The sequence below is a fragment of the Enoplosus armatus genome, chromosome 2, assembly GCF_043641665.1.
Source record: "Enoplosus armatus isolate fEnoArm2 chromosome 2, fEnoArm2.hap1, whole genome shotgun sequence".
NCBI classification, from domain to species: Eukaryota; Metazoa; Chordata; class Actinopteri; order Centrarchiformes; family Enoplosidae; genus Enoplosus; species Enoplosus armatus.
In genome coordinates this window covers 15,616,008-15,631,583 of record NC_092181.1, presented here as the reverse complement: position 1 = coordinate 15,631,583, position 15,576 = coordinate 15,616,008, and the positions used below count along the sequence as shown (strand labels likewise).

At 40.8% G+C, this 15,576-nt stretch overlaps 2 protein-coding genes across 2 annotated transcripts in view; one reads left to right on the top strand and one right to left on the bottom strand.

The window, feature by feature from the left end:
• slit2 (slit homolog 2 (Drosophila)) overlaps nt 1–7,034 on the top strand; it is an 82,479-nt gene extending 75,445 nt beyond the window's left edge. The window contains exons 29-36 of the mRNA XM_070924715.1: nt 1,115–1,208; nt 2,021–2,158; nt 2,801–3,041; nt 3,427–3,557; nt 3,666–3,820; nt 4,879–5,233; nt 5,415–5,629; nt 6,778–7,034. Of these exons, the coding sequence (XP_070780816.1) occupies nt 1,115–1,208; nt 2,021–2,158; nt 2,801–3,041; nt 3,427–3,557; nt 3,666–3,820; nt 4,879–5,233; nt 5,415–5,629; nt 6,778–7,034 (1,586 nt within the window). The remainder of the gene's footprint in view (nt 1–1,114; nt 1,209–2,020; nt 2,159–2,800; nt 3,042–3,426; nt 3,558–3,665; nt 3,821–4,878; nt 5,234–5,414; nt 5,630–6,777) is intronic.
• Nucleotides 7,035–10,355: 3,321 nt separating this feature from the next.
• On the bottom strand, nt 10,356–12,677 carry LOC139293618 (intelectin-like). Its single transcript, XM_070915411.1, has 7 exons — nt 12,596–12,677; nt 12,325–12,483; nt 11,941–12,188; nt 11,128–11,286; nt 10,864–10,981; nt 10,600–10,706; nt 10,356–10,499 (listed from the first exon to the last, which is right to left on the bottom strand). Exons 1-7 carry the CDS (start codon nt 12,675–12,677, stop codon nt 10,356–10,358), a joined length of 1,017 nt encoding a protein of 338 aa, XP_070771512.1.
• Nucleotides 12,678–15,576: the final 2,899 nt, after the last annotated feature.

Genomic DNA, 15,576 nt, shown 5'->3' with positions numbered 1-15,576 from the left:
CAGACACAAGTTAATTCGTTTTGGTCTTTTCATGGGATCTGTTATAAAGAATATCATCTGCCTTATATTTTAAATAAATGTCATTTTAATGTCTCACAACAAGGAATGAAGTGGAGATGATGTGTAGTCTGCTGCCTGCAACCTAAATATCTAACTTACCACTTAATGACCAACTTTTTATTAGCTTGACTCACTGTTCACACAGAATTGCACACGAATATCCGCAAATATTTGACATATTAATGTAAAATAAGGAGCCTAAAAGCTTTATCCACCCACACTGTCCCACCCTCCCTTATTGGCACACATTTCACAGAAAGTTTAACTTGTCAACTGTCGATCACAGTCTTTCATTTACAACTCACCAGCTCTCTTAATGGCAGCTGGGTCCTCTTTACTAAAGCAACAATCCTTAAACTAACAGACTGTTTAATTATAAAGTCTCCATTTGAAAACAAGAATCTATTAAACTAAAACTAAACTAATACGACTGCTTCTAAACAAGTGAGGAAGAAGCTCCAAAGCACAAACATGCGAACGCGTCTCCCATCGTTTCACACACACGTTCTCATTGATCCCTGAGTGATCGCGTAATTATTCCCAGAGTGGTCTTTGCGCTGTCAGGAGTATTGGTTTATTCCCCGATGCCTCATCAGTGATTCGCTTGGAGTTCAGAGTTTCGGGAACGCCGGGATACACGCGGGAATATCATCAGGAATATGACATTCGCAGAGATGAGATCATTTATCAGACCACTGTGTTGGTCCCGGCCACAAGAGAGTCATCCATCATCAGAATACACACCCATATAACGCAGACACACACACACACACACACACACACACACACACACACACACACACACACACATTTCTGTGCATGCTGTACAGATACACACAGTACTGCGTATATACACACACACACAGATGCTCAATCATACTGAGATGCACACGCAGAAACACACTGAGAGGGAGTTGGAAAATATTGAGGTGTTTTATATTATAATTTCACATTATTTATGTATTTTTTTGTTAATTTTATGCAAAGTATTGAAAAGGTGTTGAAATGATTTGTGTGTGTGTGTGTGTGTGTGTGTGTGTGTGTGTGTTCCTAGGGGAGCTATGTGAGGAGAAACTGGATTTCTGCGCTCCAGAACTGAACCCATGTCAGCATGACTCAAAGTGCATTTTGACCCCTCAGGGATACAAGTGAGTGGAATACGCACACACATACACACACACATGCAGACACTCATGCACTCTGCACATATGCAGAGTTGGTGGAGTCAGCAGTGATTTCTTGTTTGAGTACTAACATTTCTCTCACTGAAATAAATGAGCAGCAGTTGTTTCTCTGCAAAGATAAGCAGTGTGTGTGTGTATGAGGACATGTATTACTCATGTTGTGGGGACATAAATCCACATACACAAGCACTGTAACCATTCAATTTTAGGGTAAAGGTTTCAGATTAGGTTAAGGTTAGGGTTACAGTAGGGTTAGGCAAGTAGTGGTTATGGTTATGGTTAGGATAACTCTACAGGAAATGAATGTAAGTCAATGTAATGTCCTCTGAAGTGATGGAAACACGACTGTGTGTGTGGAGGAGAGGTGTGATTTGGGCTCCCTCATAAGGTTTCCTCGTGATGTGTACCGGGGTCAGCGTAGTGTGCCTGTGCCTCCCTGTGTGTGTGTGTGTGTGTGTGTGTGCTCTGTTGCTCAGCTGTATAGTAAGTTTAGACTTTGATACATGATGTCTGGAAGGTGCTCTTAATCTTGAAACCTTACACTTAGCTTTTCTTATCTGGATTCTACTTTTCTTTCTGTATTATAGAACCTGGTTAAGATCACGATTGTGTGTGTGTGTGTGTGTGTGTGTATGTTATTACTATGTATTTGTACACCCTCCAGATTGTCTCCACAGGCAGATATATGTATGTTCAACCAAGAACATCTGAGGATTAAAGTTCAATATGAACAAGTGTTCTGTCTGTGTGTGTGTGTGTGTGTGTGTACATTTTAGGTGTGAGTGCACTCCAGGCTATGTAGGTGAGCACTGTGATCTGGACTATGACGACTGTGAAGAGAACAAGTGTCAGAACGGAGGTCAGTGCATCGACGCCGTCAACGGATACACCTGCGTCTGTCCAGAGGGATACAGGTGCGGAACACGTCCCAGCAGGAACTCACACATGTCGATCATATCAGTGCTATTCTCTTGACCAACAGTGTCTATAGTAGTATTGTGCAGTACACGTTAAGTTAGTTGCATTGCTGACTTGCCGCTCTTTTAAAATAATTTCTAACAGATCTAAATTGATTTAAATATAATTATGACTTTTTCCAAACGGAAGTGTCAAAGTTTGGTTGACCATTGTCTTTAATATGGCAAAAAAATTCAGTTGTCTTTTTTCTGTTTGCCAAAAAAAAAACATGGCTTCTCCCACCGTGCTAAGTGTGCATGTATTTGCAGTGTGTGGTGGAGAGGGGCTCCCCCTTGTGTTCATTATCAATAATTACTATCTATCGATCTATCCATCTATTCGCTGTTAATTCTCAAATCTCAGATATTGAAATGCCGTTGAAAGCACCAATAAACACCTCAATTTGACAATTTTTGAATGTTCACACTCACACAGTGTACGTTTTAAGTAACTTTTAAGTCTCTAGAGGTTAATTGTAAAAGCACACTGCAATTAATAGGAAAAAAAGGTTGTTAGGATCATTTTTAACTGTAATTAGGAGTACGTTGGTGTTTTTGCCTGCTGTGTTCAAAGTGTGTGTGACTGTGTGTGTGTTGCAGCGGGTTATTCTGCGAGTTCTCTCCCCCGATGGTCCTTCCTCGCACCAGCCCCTGTGACAACCACGAGTGCCTCAACGGGGCGCAATGCGTTGTCATGGGAACGGACCCCCGCTGCCAGTGTCTCCAAGGCTACGAGGGCGAGCGCTGTGAGACGCTCGTCAGCGTCAACTTTGTCAACCGCGAGTCCTACCTGCAACTTCCCTCCAGTCTCCTCTCGCCGGAGACCAACATCAGCCTGCAGGTGGGAGCTTCACAGCTTCACTTTCGGCTCATTGTTTAGATGTTCGGCCAACTTTACTATTCTGTTTCACTCTCACTGCATTGTTTTCAGAGGGAAAAAAAGCTCTAAAAACCAACCAAACAGAGTAGATACTGGACTTGATTTGGACATAATGAGATAATGAGATGACATGTTGTGAAACAGCTTGTTTCTGCTGCCCCCAAGTGGCCAAAAAAAAATCAGTTATTACAGGTAACCTAAGTACATTTTGCTGATGATGCTTGATTTTCTTAAGTAGGAGTTTGAATGCAGGAATTTAGCTTGTAATGGGAGTAGTTTTACATTGCTGTATTGGCACTTTTACTTACATAAGGTCATTTACATGAACATCCCGCTGTGTTTTCAGATTGCTACAGATGAGGACAGTGGCGTGTTGTTGTATAAAGGGGACAATGATCACATTGCCATGGAGCTGTACAGGGGACGCCTCAGGGTCAGCTACGATACCGGATCGTACCCTCCTTCTGCTATATACAGGTACGTGCACACGCAAGCAGAAATGTCCACACACTCAGTGATGCCACTTTGGCATGATGGATGATACAAATGTTCAGACCGAATCTCTCTGTCCTCTCTCTCTCTCAGTGTGGAGACAGTGAATGATGGTAGCTTCCATGCGGTGGAGTTGGTAGCATCAGACCAGACTTTGTCTCTGTCCATCGACGGCGGGCCACCCAAATCCATCAACTCCATCAGCAAACAGTCCACACTCAACATAGACTCTCCGCTTTACCTCGGAGGTAAGGACCCGGGTACAGTGTGTGTGTGTGTGTGTGTGTGTGTGTGTGTGTGAGAATTATGCATGGTAGATACTTCATTGTTCCACTGCAGGTCAAAGAGGTTAACTGGCTTATTTCTTAATGCTTTAAAGTAAAAAAAAAAAAAAGAATACACTATTTGCGTTATTTTTGATATATTATTTTTGAATAATGACCTGAATCACATTGTTGGTTTTGTGTAATAAATATATCATAATAAAGGGACATAAGGAAGATTTTTAATGGCACCTCCTCAGATTTGTCTTGATGTGCATTGATAGTCACACAGTATCCTGCAGATACTAAAGTAATAAAAAGGTCCAGATAGACTAACTTAAAATACCTGGCACAAAACATCAGACCACAAGTAACCTTGATGTGCATTTTTATCCTGAAAGTACCTTTAATTCGTTTTAGGAGTTTTGCCAAAGCACAGCCATTTGTCTCACGGAAAGGTACTGAGAAGCTAATGCATCCTTTTATCACTGGCTGGCTTGATTACTGCTCTCTTTAGTGGAGCACCCAAGAAAAAGATAGACTGCAGATTGCTCCAAACACTGCAGTACATGTTCTGTCTGAGACCAGAAGGAGAGCACACGTTTTAAATTCTTTCACTTGTTGGTTTACAGCAGATTAATTAATGTCAGTGGGCTCGAATATATGTATATATATGACAGGTTTTTTAGCATGTGTCACGTCTGATCCTCTGGCATGGACATTTTAGTTGTTCCAAAGCCAGAACTAAACCTTGTCAGTGGTCTTCACCTGCACAACATCCTGCCAGAGGAAAGAGGCGTCCCAACAGCTGTCATTTTCTAAATTACAAACTTTTTAAAGATTCTAAAAACATTTTTTGCTCAGTATTCAAATAACGAGTAACACTAGTTTCACTATTTAATCCATTGTCTTCTCATCTATCCTCTTATGTGACCTTTTACCACTTTGTGTTTCTTTGCAAAACACACATTGCAATCTTGCACGAAAGCCGCTGTAGAAAGAACATTTGATTTGACTTTGATTTCACGCCTTTCTTCCTCCAGGTATGCCAGAACGTGCCTCAGCCTCCGGGGGTCTCTCGTCTCTGCAGCATAGTTCAGGCGGACGCAACGGCACCAGCTTCCATGGCTGCCTCCGTAACCTGTACATCAACGGGAAGCTCCAGGACCTGGGGGCCGGGCTGGGGCCAGGGGCTCCGGGCTCTGGGACTGCACAGAGCACCACCAGACAGTGGCTGGGCCATGGGGTGGAGCCAGGCTGCCAGCCCTGCCAGAGAGGCGCCTGCGTCCAGGGTGACTGCCACCCAACAGGGCATCGCGGCTTCACCTGCACCTGCCACCCGGGCTGGACAGGAACAGTGTGTGACCAGCAAGTCAACAACCCCTGTGACGGCAACAAGTGAGTGTTCATTGTGCCACTTTGTGTATGTGTTGGTGTTTGGGAGATTATTGGTATGAGTTAAAATCACAGTGAGCATCGGGTTATATCAGACCTTTGGATCCAAAAAGGGACTTAGCTGGAAGATGTGTATGTCTGTCCACATCTTTATCTTTCCTGTCTCTCCCTCCTCCATCCTCAGGTGTATCCATGGTACCTGCCTCCCAATCAACTCCTACTCCTACTCCTGTCGCTGCCAGCCTGGTTTTGCTGGCGTTCTCTGTGATGAGCAGGACCAGGATGCAGCTAACCCCTGCAGCCTGTCTCGCTGTAAACATGGCAAATGTAGAGTGTCGGGCCTGGGCAAGGCATACTGCGAGTGTAACAGCGGATATACAGGAGAGGCGTGCGACAGAGGTGAGAAAAACATAGACGCATATATGTTGGATGTGCCAGTGTGTATAAATTATTACCTGTGTTTACAGCAAACTGACTTCTCGCGTTCTTCTAAATATAATATCTAATGCTGTTCAAGCTTTTGAATCTAAAGCATGAGCCTCTTCTAAGCTTGTGCTTCTCTGTCTGTTACTGTCTCATCAGTAGTATCTTAGCAGTGTGTGTGTGTGTGTGTGTGTGTGTGTGTGTGTGTGTGTGTGCGCACACGCACGCGTGTCTAACAGTGTTTAGTGTCTCTGCATTAACGCTTCCAACCCCGTTGCCTTTTCAACTCAGCATCTCCTGAGCTTCCTCTTAATCCCTCGCGGGGGGTTACTCAGGTGAGACTGCCTGGTCGCATCTTACTGTCGGCCTCTTTTTTTCCTCTCCAATGCAACCCAAAATACATCCACCACACGACGCCTTCTTCACCTTGTTTTCACCTCATGCAACATTCAGCTAGTAGTAGTTTGCTTTTGATTTTCATCCTTCAAATTATGCACAGCAATTTGCCAATTCAAGAAAGTCATAAAATCTTTTTTTAAAAACATATGCATTAGAGTATCAAACTCTTTTAAAGGTAACTGGTCTTGATTTTTCTTAGTAAGATATACAATCTATCTTTTAACTGAAAAGTTGACTGCATGGTTATATGCCAATATATATATATATATAGTACATAAAGAAGCAGAAATCCACGTGTAAAGAATTCATGTCTTATTAACTCTAACTCTTAACATTTTGCTCAATTAATTATTTCGCTTCAGGAACCAATATTTTTAATTTGACAAGTTTCATGGTTTGTCTTTTTGACCAGGTTTTGTAGAGGCCTGATTGTTATCTTAGTTTCACAAACCTCATGAAGTTGTATCCCATTGGCATATTTTTTTTTTTATTTGATACAAGGAACACTTTTTTGCTTGTTTATAGCATGGGATTCTCGCAGTGTGTCATCCTTCATGGTGTCCCATTTTACTGTCCTCTTCTTGTCCTCTCTCCTGTCCACTGACATGTTTTTGTTTACTTGTCTTCGCCCTTAAGATCCCTTTTGTCATTGTGACGTTGTCGCTTCAAACAAGTTAAAAGTGTGGATAACTTGTAATCCTTCTGTTCCCTCTTCATGCCTGCAGAGGTGGCCTGCCGAGGGGAACGGGTCCGAGATGTCTACCAGAGACAGCAAGGCTACGCGGCGTGCCAAACCCAGGAGAAGGTCTCCCGTCTAGAGTGTCGGGGCAGCTGCCCGGGGGGAGCAGAAGGACAGGGCACCTGCTGCACCCCCCTCCGCAGCAAACGCAGGAAATACACCTTCCAGTGCACTGACGGCTCTTCTTTTGTCCAGGAAGTGGAGAAAGTGGTCAAGTGCGGCTGTACAAAGTGTTCCTCATAAAAAAGAGAAAAAAAAAAAGAAAAAAGAGACAACACCCTCGGCAGATTTCCTCCCCTCCAGATATGTTTTATGTTCCTGCCCGCCTTACTTGATCCCCAACCCTCTTGTCCAAGGTCCGATTCCTCCTGAGAAAACCCTTCGCCCTCCACCCACAGTCCCCCCACCCCACCCCACCAACCCTGTTTTTTTTTTTTAAAAACCCTTAAAAAAGGCAAAAAAAAAAAAACACAAGAGAAACAACTAAAACAGAGTTTCTTTTCTTGTCAGTGCGGGACTGATGATTGATGCTTCCTCGGTGGGGATGTTGAATTGTATTGTAAAGTACAAAAACAGACTTATTTTTTATTATGAAGTGGAGAAAAAGACAAAAAAAACAAAAAACACAAGAGTTGACTTTTTCCTTACATCTACTTCTTTTCGTTGGTCATGATGACTCCAATGGTGTGCCACACTGTCTCTTCCCTGGAGGACGGACCGGTCACTGACGGCTGACCGCCTCCTGTAGACTTCCTGCTTCCTGTCTGTGAGTTGTGTGTTTTAGGAGTAACCTTAACTGGTAGTACCACAGGCTCACCACTAGGAGGCGCTGCATTAAGGCATGGGAGAAGGAGGGCAGTGATAACCCCCTACAACACAAGAAACCACCACTGTAGTCTGAGGTCCCCCTTAACAGACCTCCTGAACCCTCTGAGACTGTGTGCACGATCCTCCACACAGCTGTGCTCAAACTTGTGGTATTTTTTACAGCTACTGAACAACACACTCACACACACACACACACACACACACGTACAAATGCTCTCACCTGTAGAAGTTATACATATTACCTGCCAGGTTAAATACACTACTCTCTGTTTATCTACCCCCAGTCATGAATGACAAGTATTTATTGTATCATAAATACCTGTACTTATTCAGTAGATCCCCTATGTATCAATCTGATTCTTTTAATATATATTAATTTATATTTGTCCTTATTTTTGTATTAAAAAAGACATAATCTGTCAAGATAGCTGAACTAACAAAATGGTGTCCTTTATTTTGGTTGAAGAGAAGTTGTTTTTTTTGATCACTGAAACTATTGTGCTTGCCAGAGACCTTAGTTACATTTTAATCTGCAAATGTGACGTGAAGACATTGTATATTTTTGTCGCGTTTCCTGAGAGTTTGTACTGTGCCATTACCAGAAGGTCTTTATATTAGAGTATAAATGTATAGATAATTTCCCTACCTATGTATTTCACACACAAATCTTGTGAGTAGCATTGACCCTAGAGGATGCTTAGAACTGTTTTTACCTTTTTAACAAATTTATGCTTAAAGAATACTGTGACTTTTTCTAAATGAAACTACTTTGTTAGCCCCTTGGTCTCCGACGTTAACATGTTGCTGCTAAGTTTTTGTACCGTAGACTTGGATCCTGATCTGTATGTTATATAGAACTTCCTGCTCCTACTGTACGGGGGCACCTTGTGTAACAGATAAATATGTCCCCCCCACCTCTACACATGTGCATTGTGCTTTATATTCCCCCCCGTTCTCCATCCCCAGACTAATGTCAGTTCCCTGACTGATGTTTGTTTATTAAACACAATATTTACCTCACACTCCTCACCTTTTCCTTTTTTTGTCGCACTAAGAGGTCCAAGTCAGAGATGTTCCCCCTCGACATACTGAAGACAATTATTATTAAAGCACAATAATGTGTACAGTAATCTTCCCTTACTATTTAAAGATACTGTGCATACAATGGAGAATACAGCAGGGACTGTGCGATATCTGTCTTCATCCTCATTCTCTAGTTAAACATTAAAACTTCTGCGACATTTTAACTCCTGATCTCAGATGCTCCTCCCCACTCCCTTAGTATTTCTGAGGAGTTTCTACGGGTGTAGTCTAGTCCCATTATATTAAAGATAGGACTGGTGATATTCTATGTTTCTTATGTCCACAAATCCCATGAAAAGAACAAAATCAACAATGAATTGTTTCCAGTTCTGTCTGTGTTGCGATATAGTTTATTCTTCTGTGTCACAGACTTCCGTCAGTCCAAAACCAATTTATTAACACGCCAGTAAGGCCCACACTAAGAGTGACGTGTTATGATGAACATGGCCACTGTAGTTTATCTTGAGTTAATCCCACATACACCGTCCTGCTGCTGTATACACTCGCTGGCATACCAAGTGTGTATTAATCCGCAGCTGGAAATCCCCAAGAAATGGTCCTGTTTGAGTAACATTTCCTAAAAACTACAGTGTCCAGCTGTTTCATTTCATTTTATAAATGATTTTGCCCTGATTTATGAATGAAACTATACATTTGTGACCCGTTTTTAAAGATGTACATCTTCAGTTTGAACAAATCGACTTGGTGCTGAGAGCCACAGACATGGTAGGGAAGAATGCATTGTCGGTTTTGATCTTTTCATGGGATTTGTAGACAATAAAAATATATAGAAAAAGAACCGACCAGCCTTCTCCTTTAATGCTTTTGTATTACAGGTGGCAAGTGATGATATTTTGTGCTAACACTAATGTCTTAAAAACAGACTATACTTTTATATATCCTATTTTTGCCTTTAAATTATACAAATTTACTATTTTTAAGAGAAAGTCATTTGCGCTGTTAGGTTGGAAAAGCCTCTAGAACTGTATTTAGACCATCATGGGCCACTAAATACATACCATATTTAGAAGCATTTAAAAAAATAGACTATCATTGGAAAAAAAATGTACAACGATAATAAAAACGTCATTGGTCCGAGTGGAAACCTCATCATACCGAACTTGGATGACACGATCCTCAGTCGAGGGTTCTGAAAGAGCATCTCATTGGACGGAGAGGATGCAAAAGCTAGTGGCTTTGAGCAGCTGCAAACACACATACAGGAGACAAAGACACTTGCAACTCAAACACCCTCCAACAAGAGGTAGGTCAGAGGTTAAGATGCCGACCATGAACTCCAACATCCGCAGTTCATGTCTGTCCGGGGACCAGTGTTGCTCTCTCTCATTTCCTGTCATCTCTCTACTGTCTGTAATGAAGGCATAACAATGCCCAATAAACCACCATGAAAACCCATCCAACAAGTCAAAAGTTTTATTGGAATATGCAGTTCAATAACGCCATCTGCTGGAGTGCAGCTTAATTACAAATGAATGTTTACTGTAATATCTGGTTTGTTCTTTATGGCCAATGACACAAGCAGAAACACAAGGCTCGGTCTCTGTAACAAATGAACCTGACTTGATTCGACCTGTCTCAATGAGATTACCTGTTTAAATAAATTTCAAATTAAAAATAATAATAATAATCCTCTCAGCGGTAGAACAGTAAAACAGCAGCCTCAGTCATCTCTTTGGAAGCGCTCCAGCCTTGCGATATTCCCAGTCTGTCCCAGTCAAACGATGGGAAGTCCCCACACTGATCAGAGTAGAAATATCCACCTCCTCCTATACAGTACTGGAGACAAACACACATAAACAGCAGGATTATTACACTGTGCATCATTTTCTGTGTTGGCTGACTGACGGCAGAAGTGTGATGATGGACTCAGACTCACATGTTCAGTGTTGCATCCAGGGCTCGGCTTGACCCCGGAGCAGATAGCCATGGCTGCACGTTCATTGTTTATTGCTCTGAATGTGATGAAACCTGGTTCAAACTCCGCTTTCATATGAACAGAGAAAAAAAACAAAACATGAATGAACAGGATGAATTTGGTTTATAATTCAATGACAACCCTTTAACCTTAAAAGTTAATTGAATATTTAATAACTCCTATTTTTGAAGTACATTTATATAGTAATTTTTTGGTAATTTTTACCTCTTGAATTGGGTCCATAAAACTTTCTGGTGGACTCCCTGTCTCCATGGTCATACACAATGGGAATAGCCGGCCCTCTGTTGCTGCACGAGCCAACGTTGTATCTCACTGGATATTGCTGGAAGACAATTTTGTCTTGAGTCATGATGGTATGCACCTGCAGACCTGCAGGTCTGCTTGTGTAGTTAATGCTTTTTGTATTATGATCATATTCTATACCATATCCATTTGTTGTAATTCAACAGGACTACACTGCTAAGTTACCTTGAAGAGCTGGAAGAGGTTCCCTCCATACAGGCGGAGAAAGCGGTTGGCGGTGTGGTAGCGGAGGATGGCTGCCAGGTTCCAGTGCTCCAGTGGGAAGTTGTTGGGAACATGCCACACAGACATGTCTTCTGCTACTATATCATAGTAACCTGGGTTCTGTGGGAGTGTGCACACTATTGTCACGACTCTAATGGTGGTTTAATGACCCAAAGAGGCAGACTTACTTTACCTCTGACGTTTCTTGGCTGATAAAATGATAAAGATCATTTGAGAAGTAAAAAGCATGAAGTCCTCCTTACTATTATCAACTTTAAGGACCTTATAAACTTTAAGGAACTTATCAATTATTATCATTACTTACTGAAACTCAGACAAGGAAACATTCAATGAAAATATACTAAAATATCATAATGATTCCAAAGGTCTTCTGTTATCTTGTTCTACAACATCCTGTCTGCACTTTACCTTTTACCACCCATTGGTTTTCCAAGTGTCACACATTATCTAAATGAATTATAGGGACATGGGTTACCGGTAACAACAAAATGTTGCTAGTATTACTACTTTGTCCCCACTCTGAACACCCACACAGGCAGAGGGGCTTATATCTTTTGACCCATGGCAGGAAAGTGCACCAAGAGAGGAAAGAAAGTCTTTAAAGGGACCACAATACCTAATGTACTTAGGTACATTAATCCAAAACCAAAAAGTGAAAATTATGGGGAAATGGGGAATACATAATTCAGCAATGAGTGCCAATGGCCCACAAGAGAGAATACTTTTGTGTGCATCATATCTGTGCCAGTGTACCTTAAAATCATCTGAGGTGGCGCCCTCTGCTGTTCCAAAGGTGTTTCTGTTGGACCAGTTCCCGTCTCCATCTGGCAGGTCAGCGCTGTTGCCCTGCTGGCTCGACCAGCGGTCGCCCACTGTGCACCGTCCATAAACACTGTTCTCATGGACGCTCGCCACCAGCGTCCAGCCGCCTCCCGCAGTGGTCATATCACAGAAAGTCTGATAGACCATGCCATTAGCAGTGGTCAGGTAGTACAACCCATCTGGAAATATTACAGTTGTTGTTAATGAGTGAAAATACCCACCTTTGTTTTGATTTGTTGGTCATCAATTTGTTCAAAATTAAATTAGATATACATTTGATTAGAGGAAGATCTCCTGCAAGCTAAGCCTGCGTACCTTCGCGTTCATTAAATATGTCCCTGATCTCTTTACAGCTCCTTGCAACGTATCTGGATCTGCTGCTCAGTGTCTTCAAACGTTCAAAGTTTGTCCTGGTGAGATTCTGGGACATCTCAACATCCCTGATGGCTTCTGTGAGGGTGAACTCTTCATTTTCTAAAAAAACATTTTATAAAACAAGAAAATTAGATAGCAGCGACGTACAGAAGGAAAGCACAGTGCATGAGCATATGTGGGAAAGTTCTTGTGCGTATGGGCTGTAGTTTACCTATTTGTGAAGGAGCAGCTACAAAGGAAGCCTGTTCCACTGACACCAAAACCACCAAAAACAAAAGCATATGGTGTAACATGTCTGTGAAAAAAAAAAACATATTAAATACATTTAAACATTTTATATGCATATTTGTATCTATTAGTACAGAGTATGTTATCTTACAAAGTAATTAAAACCTGACAAATCTATTTACCAAAATCTGAAATAATTATCCCGCTGTTAAATGTTGTTAATGTTCTTTTCAGCTTTACACTGTTCAGAAGACAAAAAGCGTATTTTTTTCCAGAGATTAAAGAAATTCTGTCAGGTTTCAGAACCAGCATCAAGGTTTTTCCATAATTCAGAAATATAAAGTAGCAGATGTGGAGACAGAAACATTCCTCCACACAACTCTGACATCACATTAAGACTGAACAACACTTCATTACTAACTTATCATATCATTACTAACTTATCATATTTTTGTAATACATATGTATTACAAAATACATATGTATTACAAAAATAGGCTCACTGGGGACGGGGATATAAAATCTATTTCCTACCTGTGTTGATCGCTGTAAGATGTGTTGTGGCCCATTCTTGATCTTCACAACTATATATGTCTTTGTTTATGAGTCTTTGTTGACATCTCAAAGCTCAAAGTGCAAATTGATTAATATTTAATCAATATCTATTGTACTACTTACCAAAACACCACTCAGACAAGGAAAACATTCAATGAAATGATACTAAAACAGAGTCATAATGATCCCAAAGGTCTTCTGTTATCTGCTACTTGCTGTTTTAATGTTAAAACAGTAAAACAGCAGCCTCAGTCATCTCTCTGGAAGCACTCAAGCCTTGCGATCCGCCCAGTCTGTCCCAGTCAAATGTCAAATATACACTTCTGGAGACAAACACACAAAACAACAGGGTTATTAGACTGTGTGTAATTTTCGGTGTCCCCCGGAGCAGTTAGCCGTGGCTGCACATTCACAGTTTATTGCTCTGAATGTGACCACCTAAATGTTGTTTTAATGTTATCAATTACACCTGCAAAAAAAACTCTGATTAACATTATCAATCAATCATCAACTTCAGTTGTCATGTTGTGAACACTTACAGGATCTAAATATTTAACAATTTATGCATCATATTTTAAATAGCTCTACGTGTGCTCTGTATGTTTTAAAACCCTTCGCACGCTGTTGGGAGGGGCTTGAAGCAAAGTAACAAAGGTTATTTTTAAACATCTTGTTTTACCGCTCCAGATATCAGATCCACTAATGCGAAAGAGAGAGAGAGAGAGAATACATTTGTGTGCAACTTTCCTTCCAGTGGCGGAGGAAGCACTCAGATCCTTTACTTAAAGGGAAAATTTGCCATGTTTTATGTGGATGTCCACTCGGTGTTGATGGTAAATGTGTGTCAATTTGAGCAATTAATTCCTCTGTGTGTGCTCTATTGAAAATCTGCTGTTCTTCCTGAACCAGTGCCATCATAGTGACATAGACGGAGGCGAGGAATAAAAACTATTTCACCTTCATATCCATAAAGCTAGATTTCTTAATTCATCCCCATCCTTTACGTTGTTTCTAATTGAAAATGAATGTTGTTTTGAGTCACTTAAATATGTAACTAATAAGAAATGCATGTCAGTACCTAAAATTCACTCATATTTATCTGCAGAAGATCTGAATCTTTGATGTTTAGGTTTTTGTTAATTAACTGGTATGATTGATTGTTTGTACATTCTTAAAAAATATATATATATATTTCAGCTTGGATTTCTAAAAAAAAAAAAACGTTTTCTCTTAGCTTGTAAACTATCTGTTTCCAACAGCGAAAATGGCATCCCAAAATGTGTGTGCATAAGATGTTATGGACGAGGATACATTGTACAGTGTTTAAGCTCCCTTGGATATTCAGCCATATTATGGCTGAAGAAATGCAGTGCAAGTAGAACAAAATGCAAATATTCAAGTAAAGTACATGTACCTCAAAACTGTACTTAAATACAATACTTAAATTAAGAGTAAATGTACTTAGTTACTTTCCACCACTGCATTCCTGTGACTGTCCAGTTGTTTAAAATCATCTGAAGTGGCGCCCTCTGCTGTTGCAAAGGTGTTTCTGTTGGACCAGTTCCGTCTCCATCTGGCAGGTCAGCATTGTTGCCCTGCAGGCTCGACCAGCGGTTGCCCACTGTGCACCGTCCATAAGCACTGTTCTCATGTTCTCCACCAGCGTCCAGCCGCCTCATACCACAGAAAGTCTGATAGAGCATGCCATTAGCATTGGTCAGGTAGTACAACCCATCTGGAAATATACTACAGTAAATTTTATTAAGAGAAAATCTTTATTTTCATTAAATATATATATGTTTTTGAGAGATTTGCAACATCTTGAATAATGAATAATTGTTAAATTTGAAAGTATAGGCAGACGAGTCGTCTCAACATCCTTTCGTAGCTTCTGTCTGGGTGACCTCCTCATTTACTGAAAATAAAGCCAATTTCATTGAAATAAGAAAGTTAGATTGCAGTGATGGGGGAAAGTACAGCATAGGAATAGGTTTATATGTTTGTGTTGTATTACCTAATACAAATAATACCTAATGTGTTACCTATTTGTGAAGAAGGAGCAGCTGCAAACGATACATGACCCAATGACACGAAAATCACCAAAAGCAAAACTATGTGGTCAAACGTCACTGCGAAAAAACATATCAAATATGTTAAAGGTGCCATATGTGATCCCGTACACACCTGACACGACCCGTCATTAGTAAGTGTACGTAGTAAGATAATTACTGGATAGTAAGTTATGTAACAGTTTAGAAAACTGGCAATACTATTTTTATGCGTTGTGTTTTGTCTTTTGTTGTATTTCCTTCTTCGTTCGATGTCTCACTGATAATGAAGTTGGTCTCAGTAAGAGGGAAAGAAGCGAGGAGGAAAATAACAAATCACTGCATGCTCTATAAATCAGAG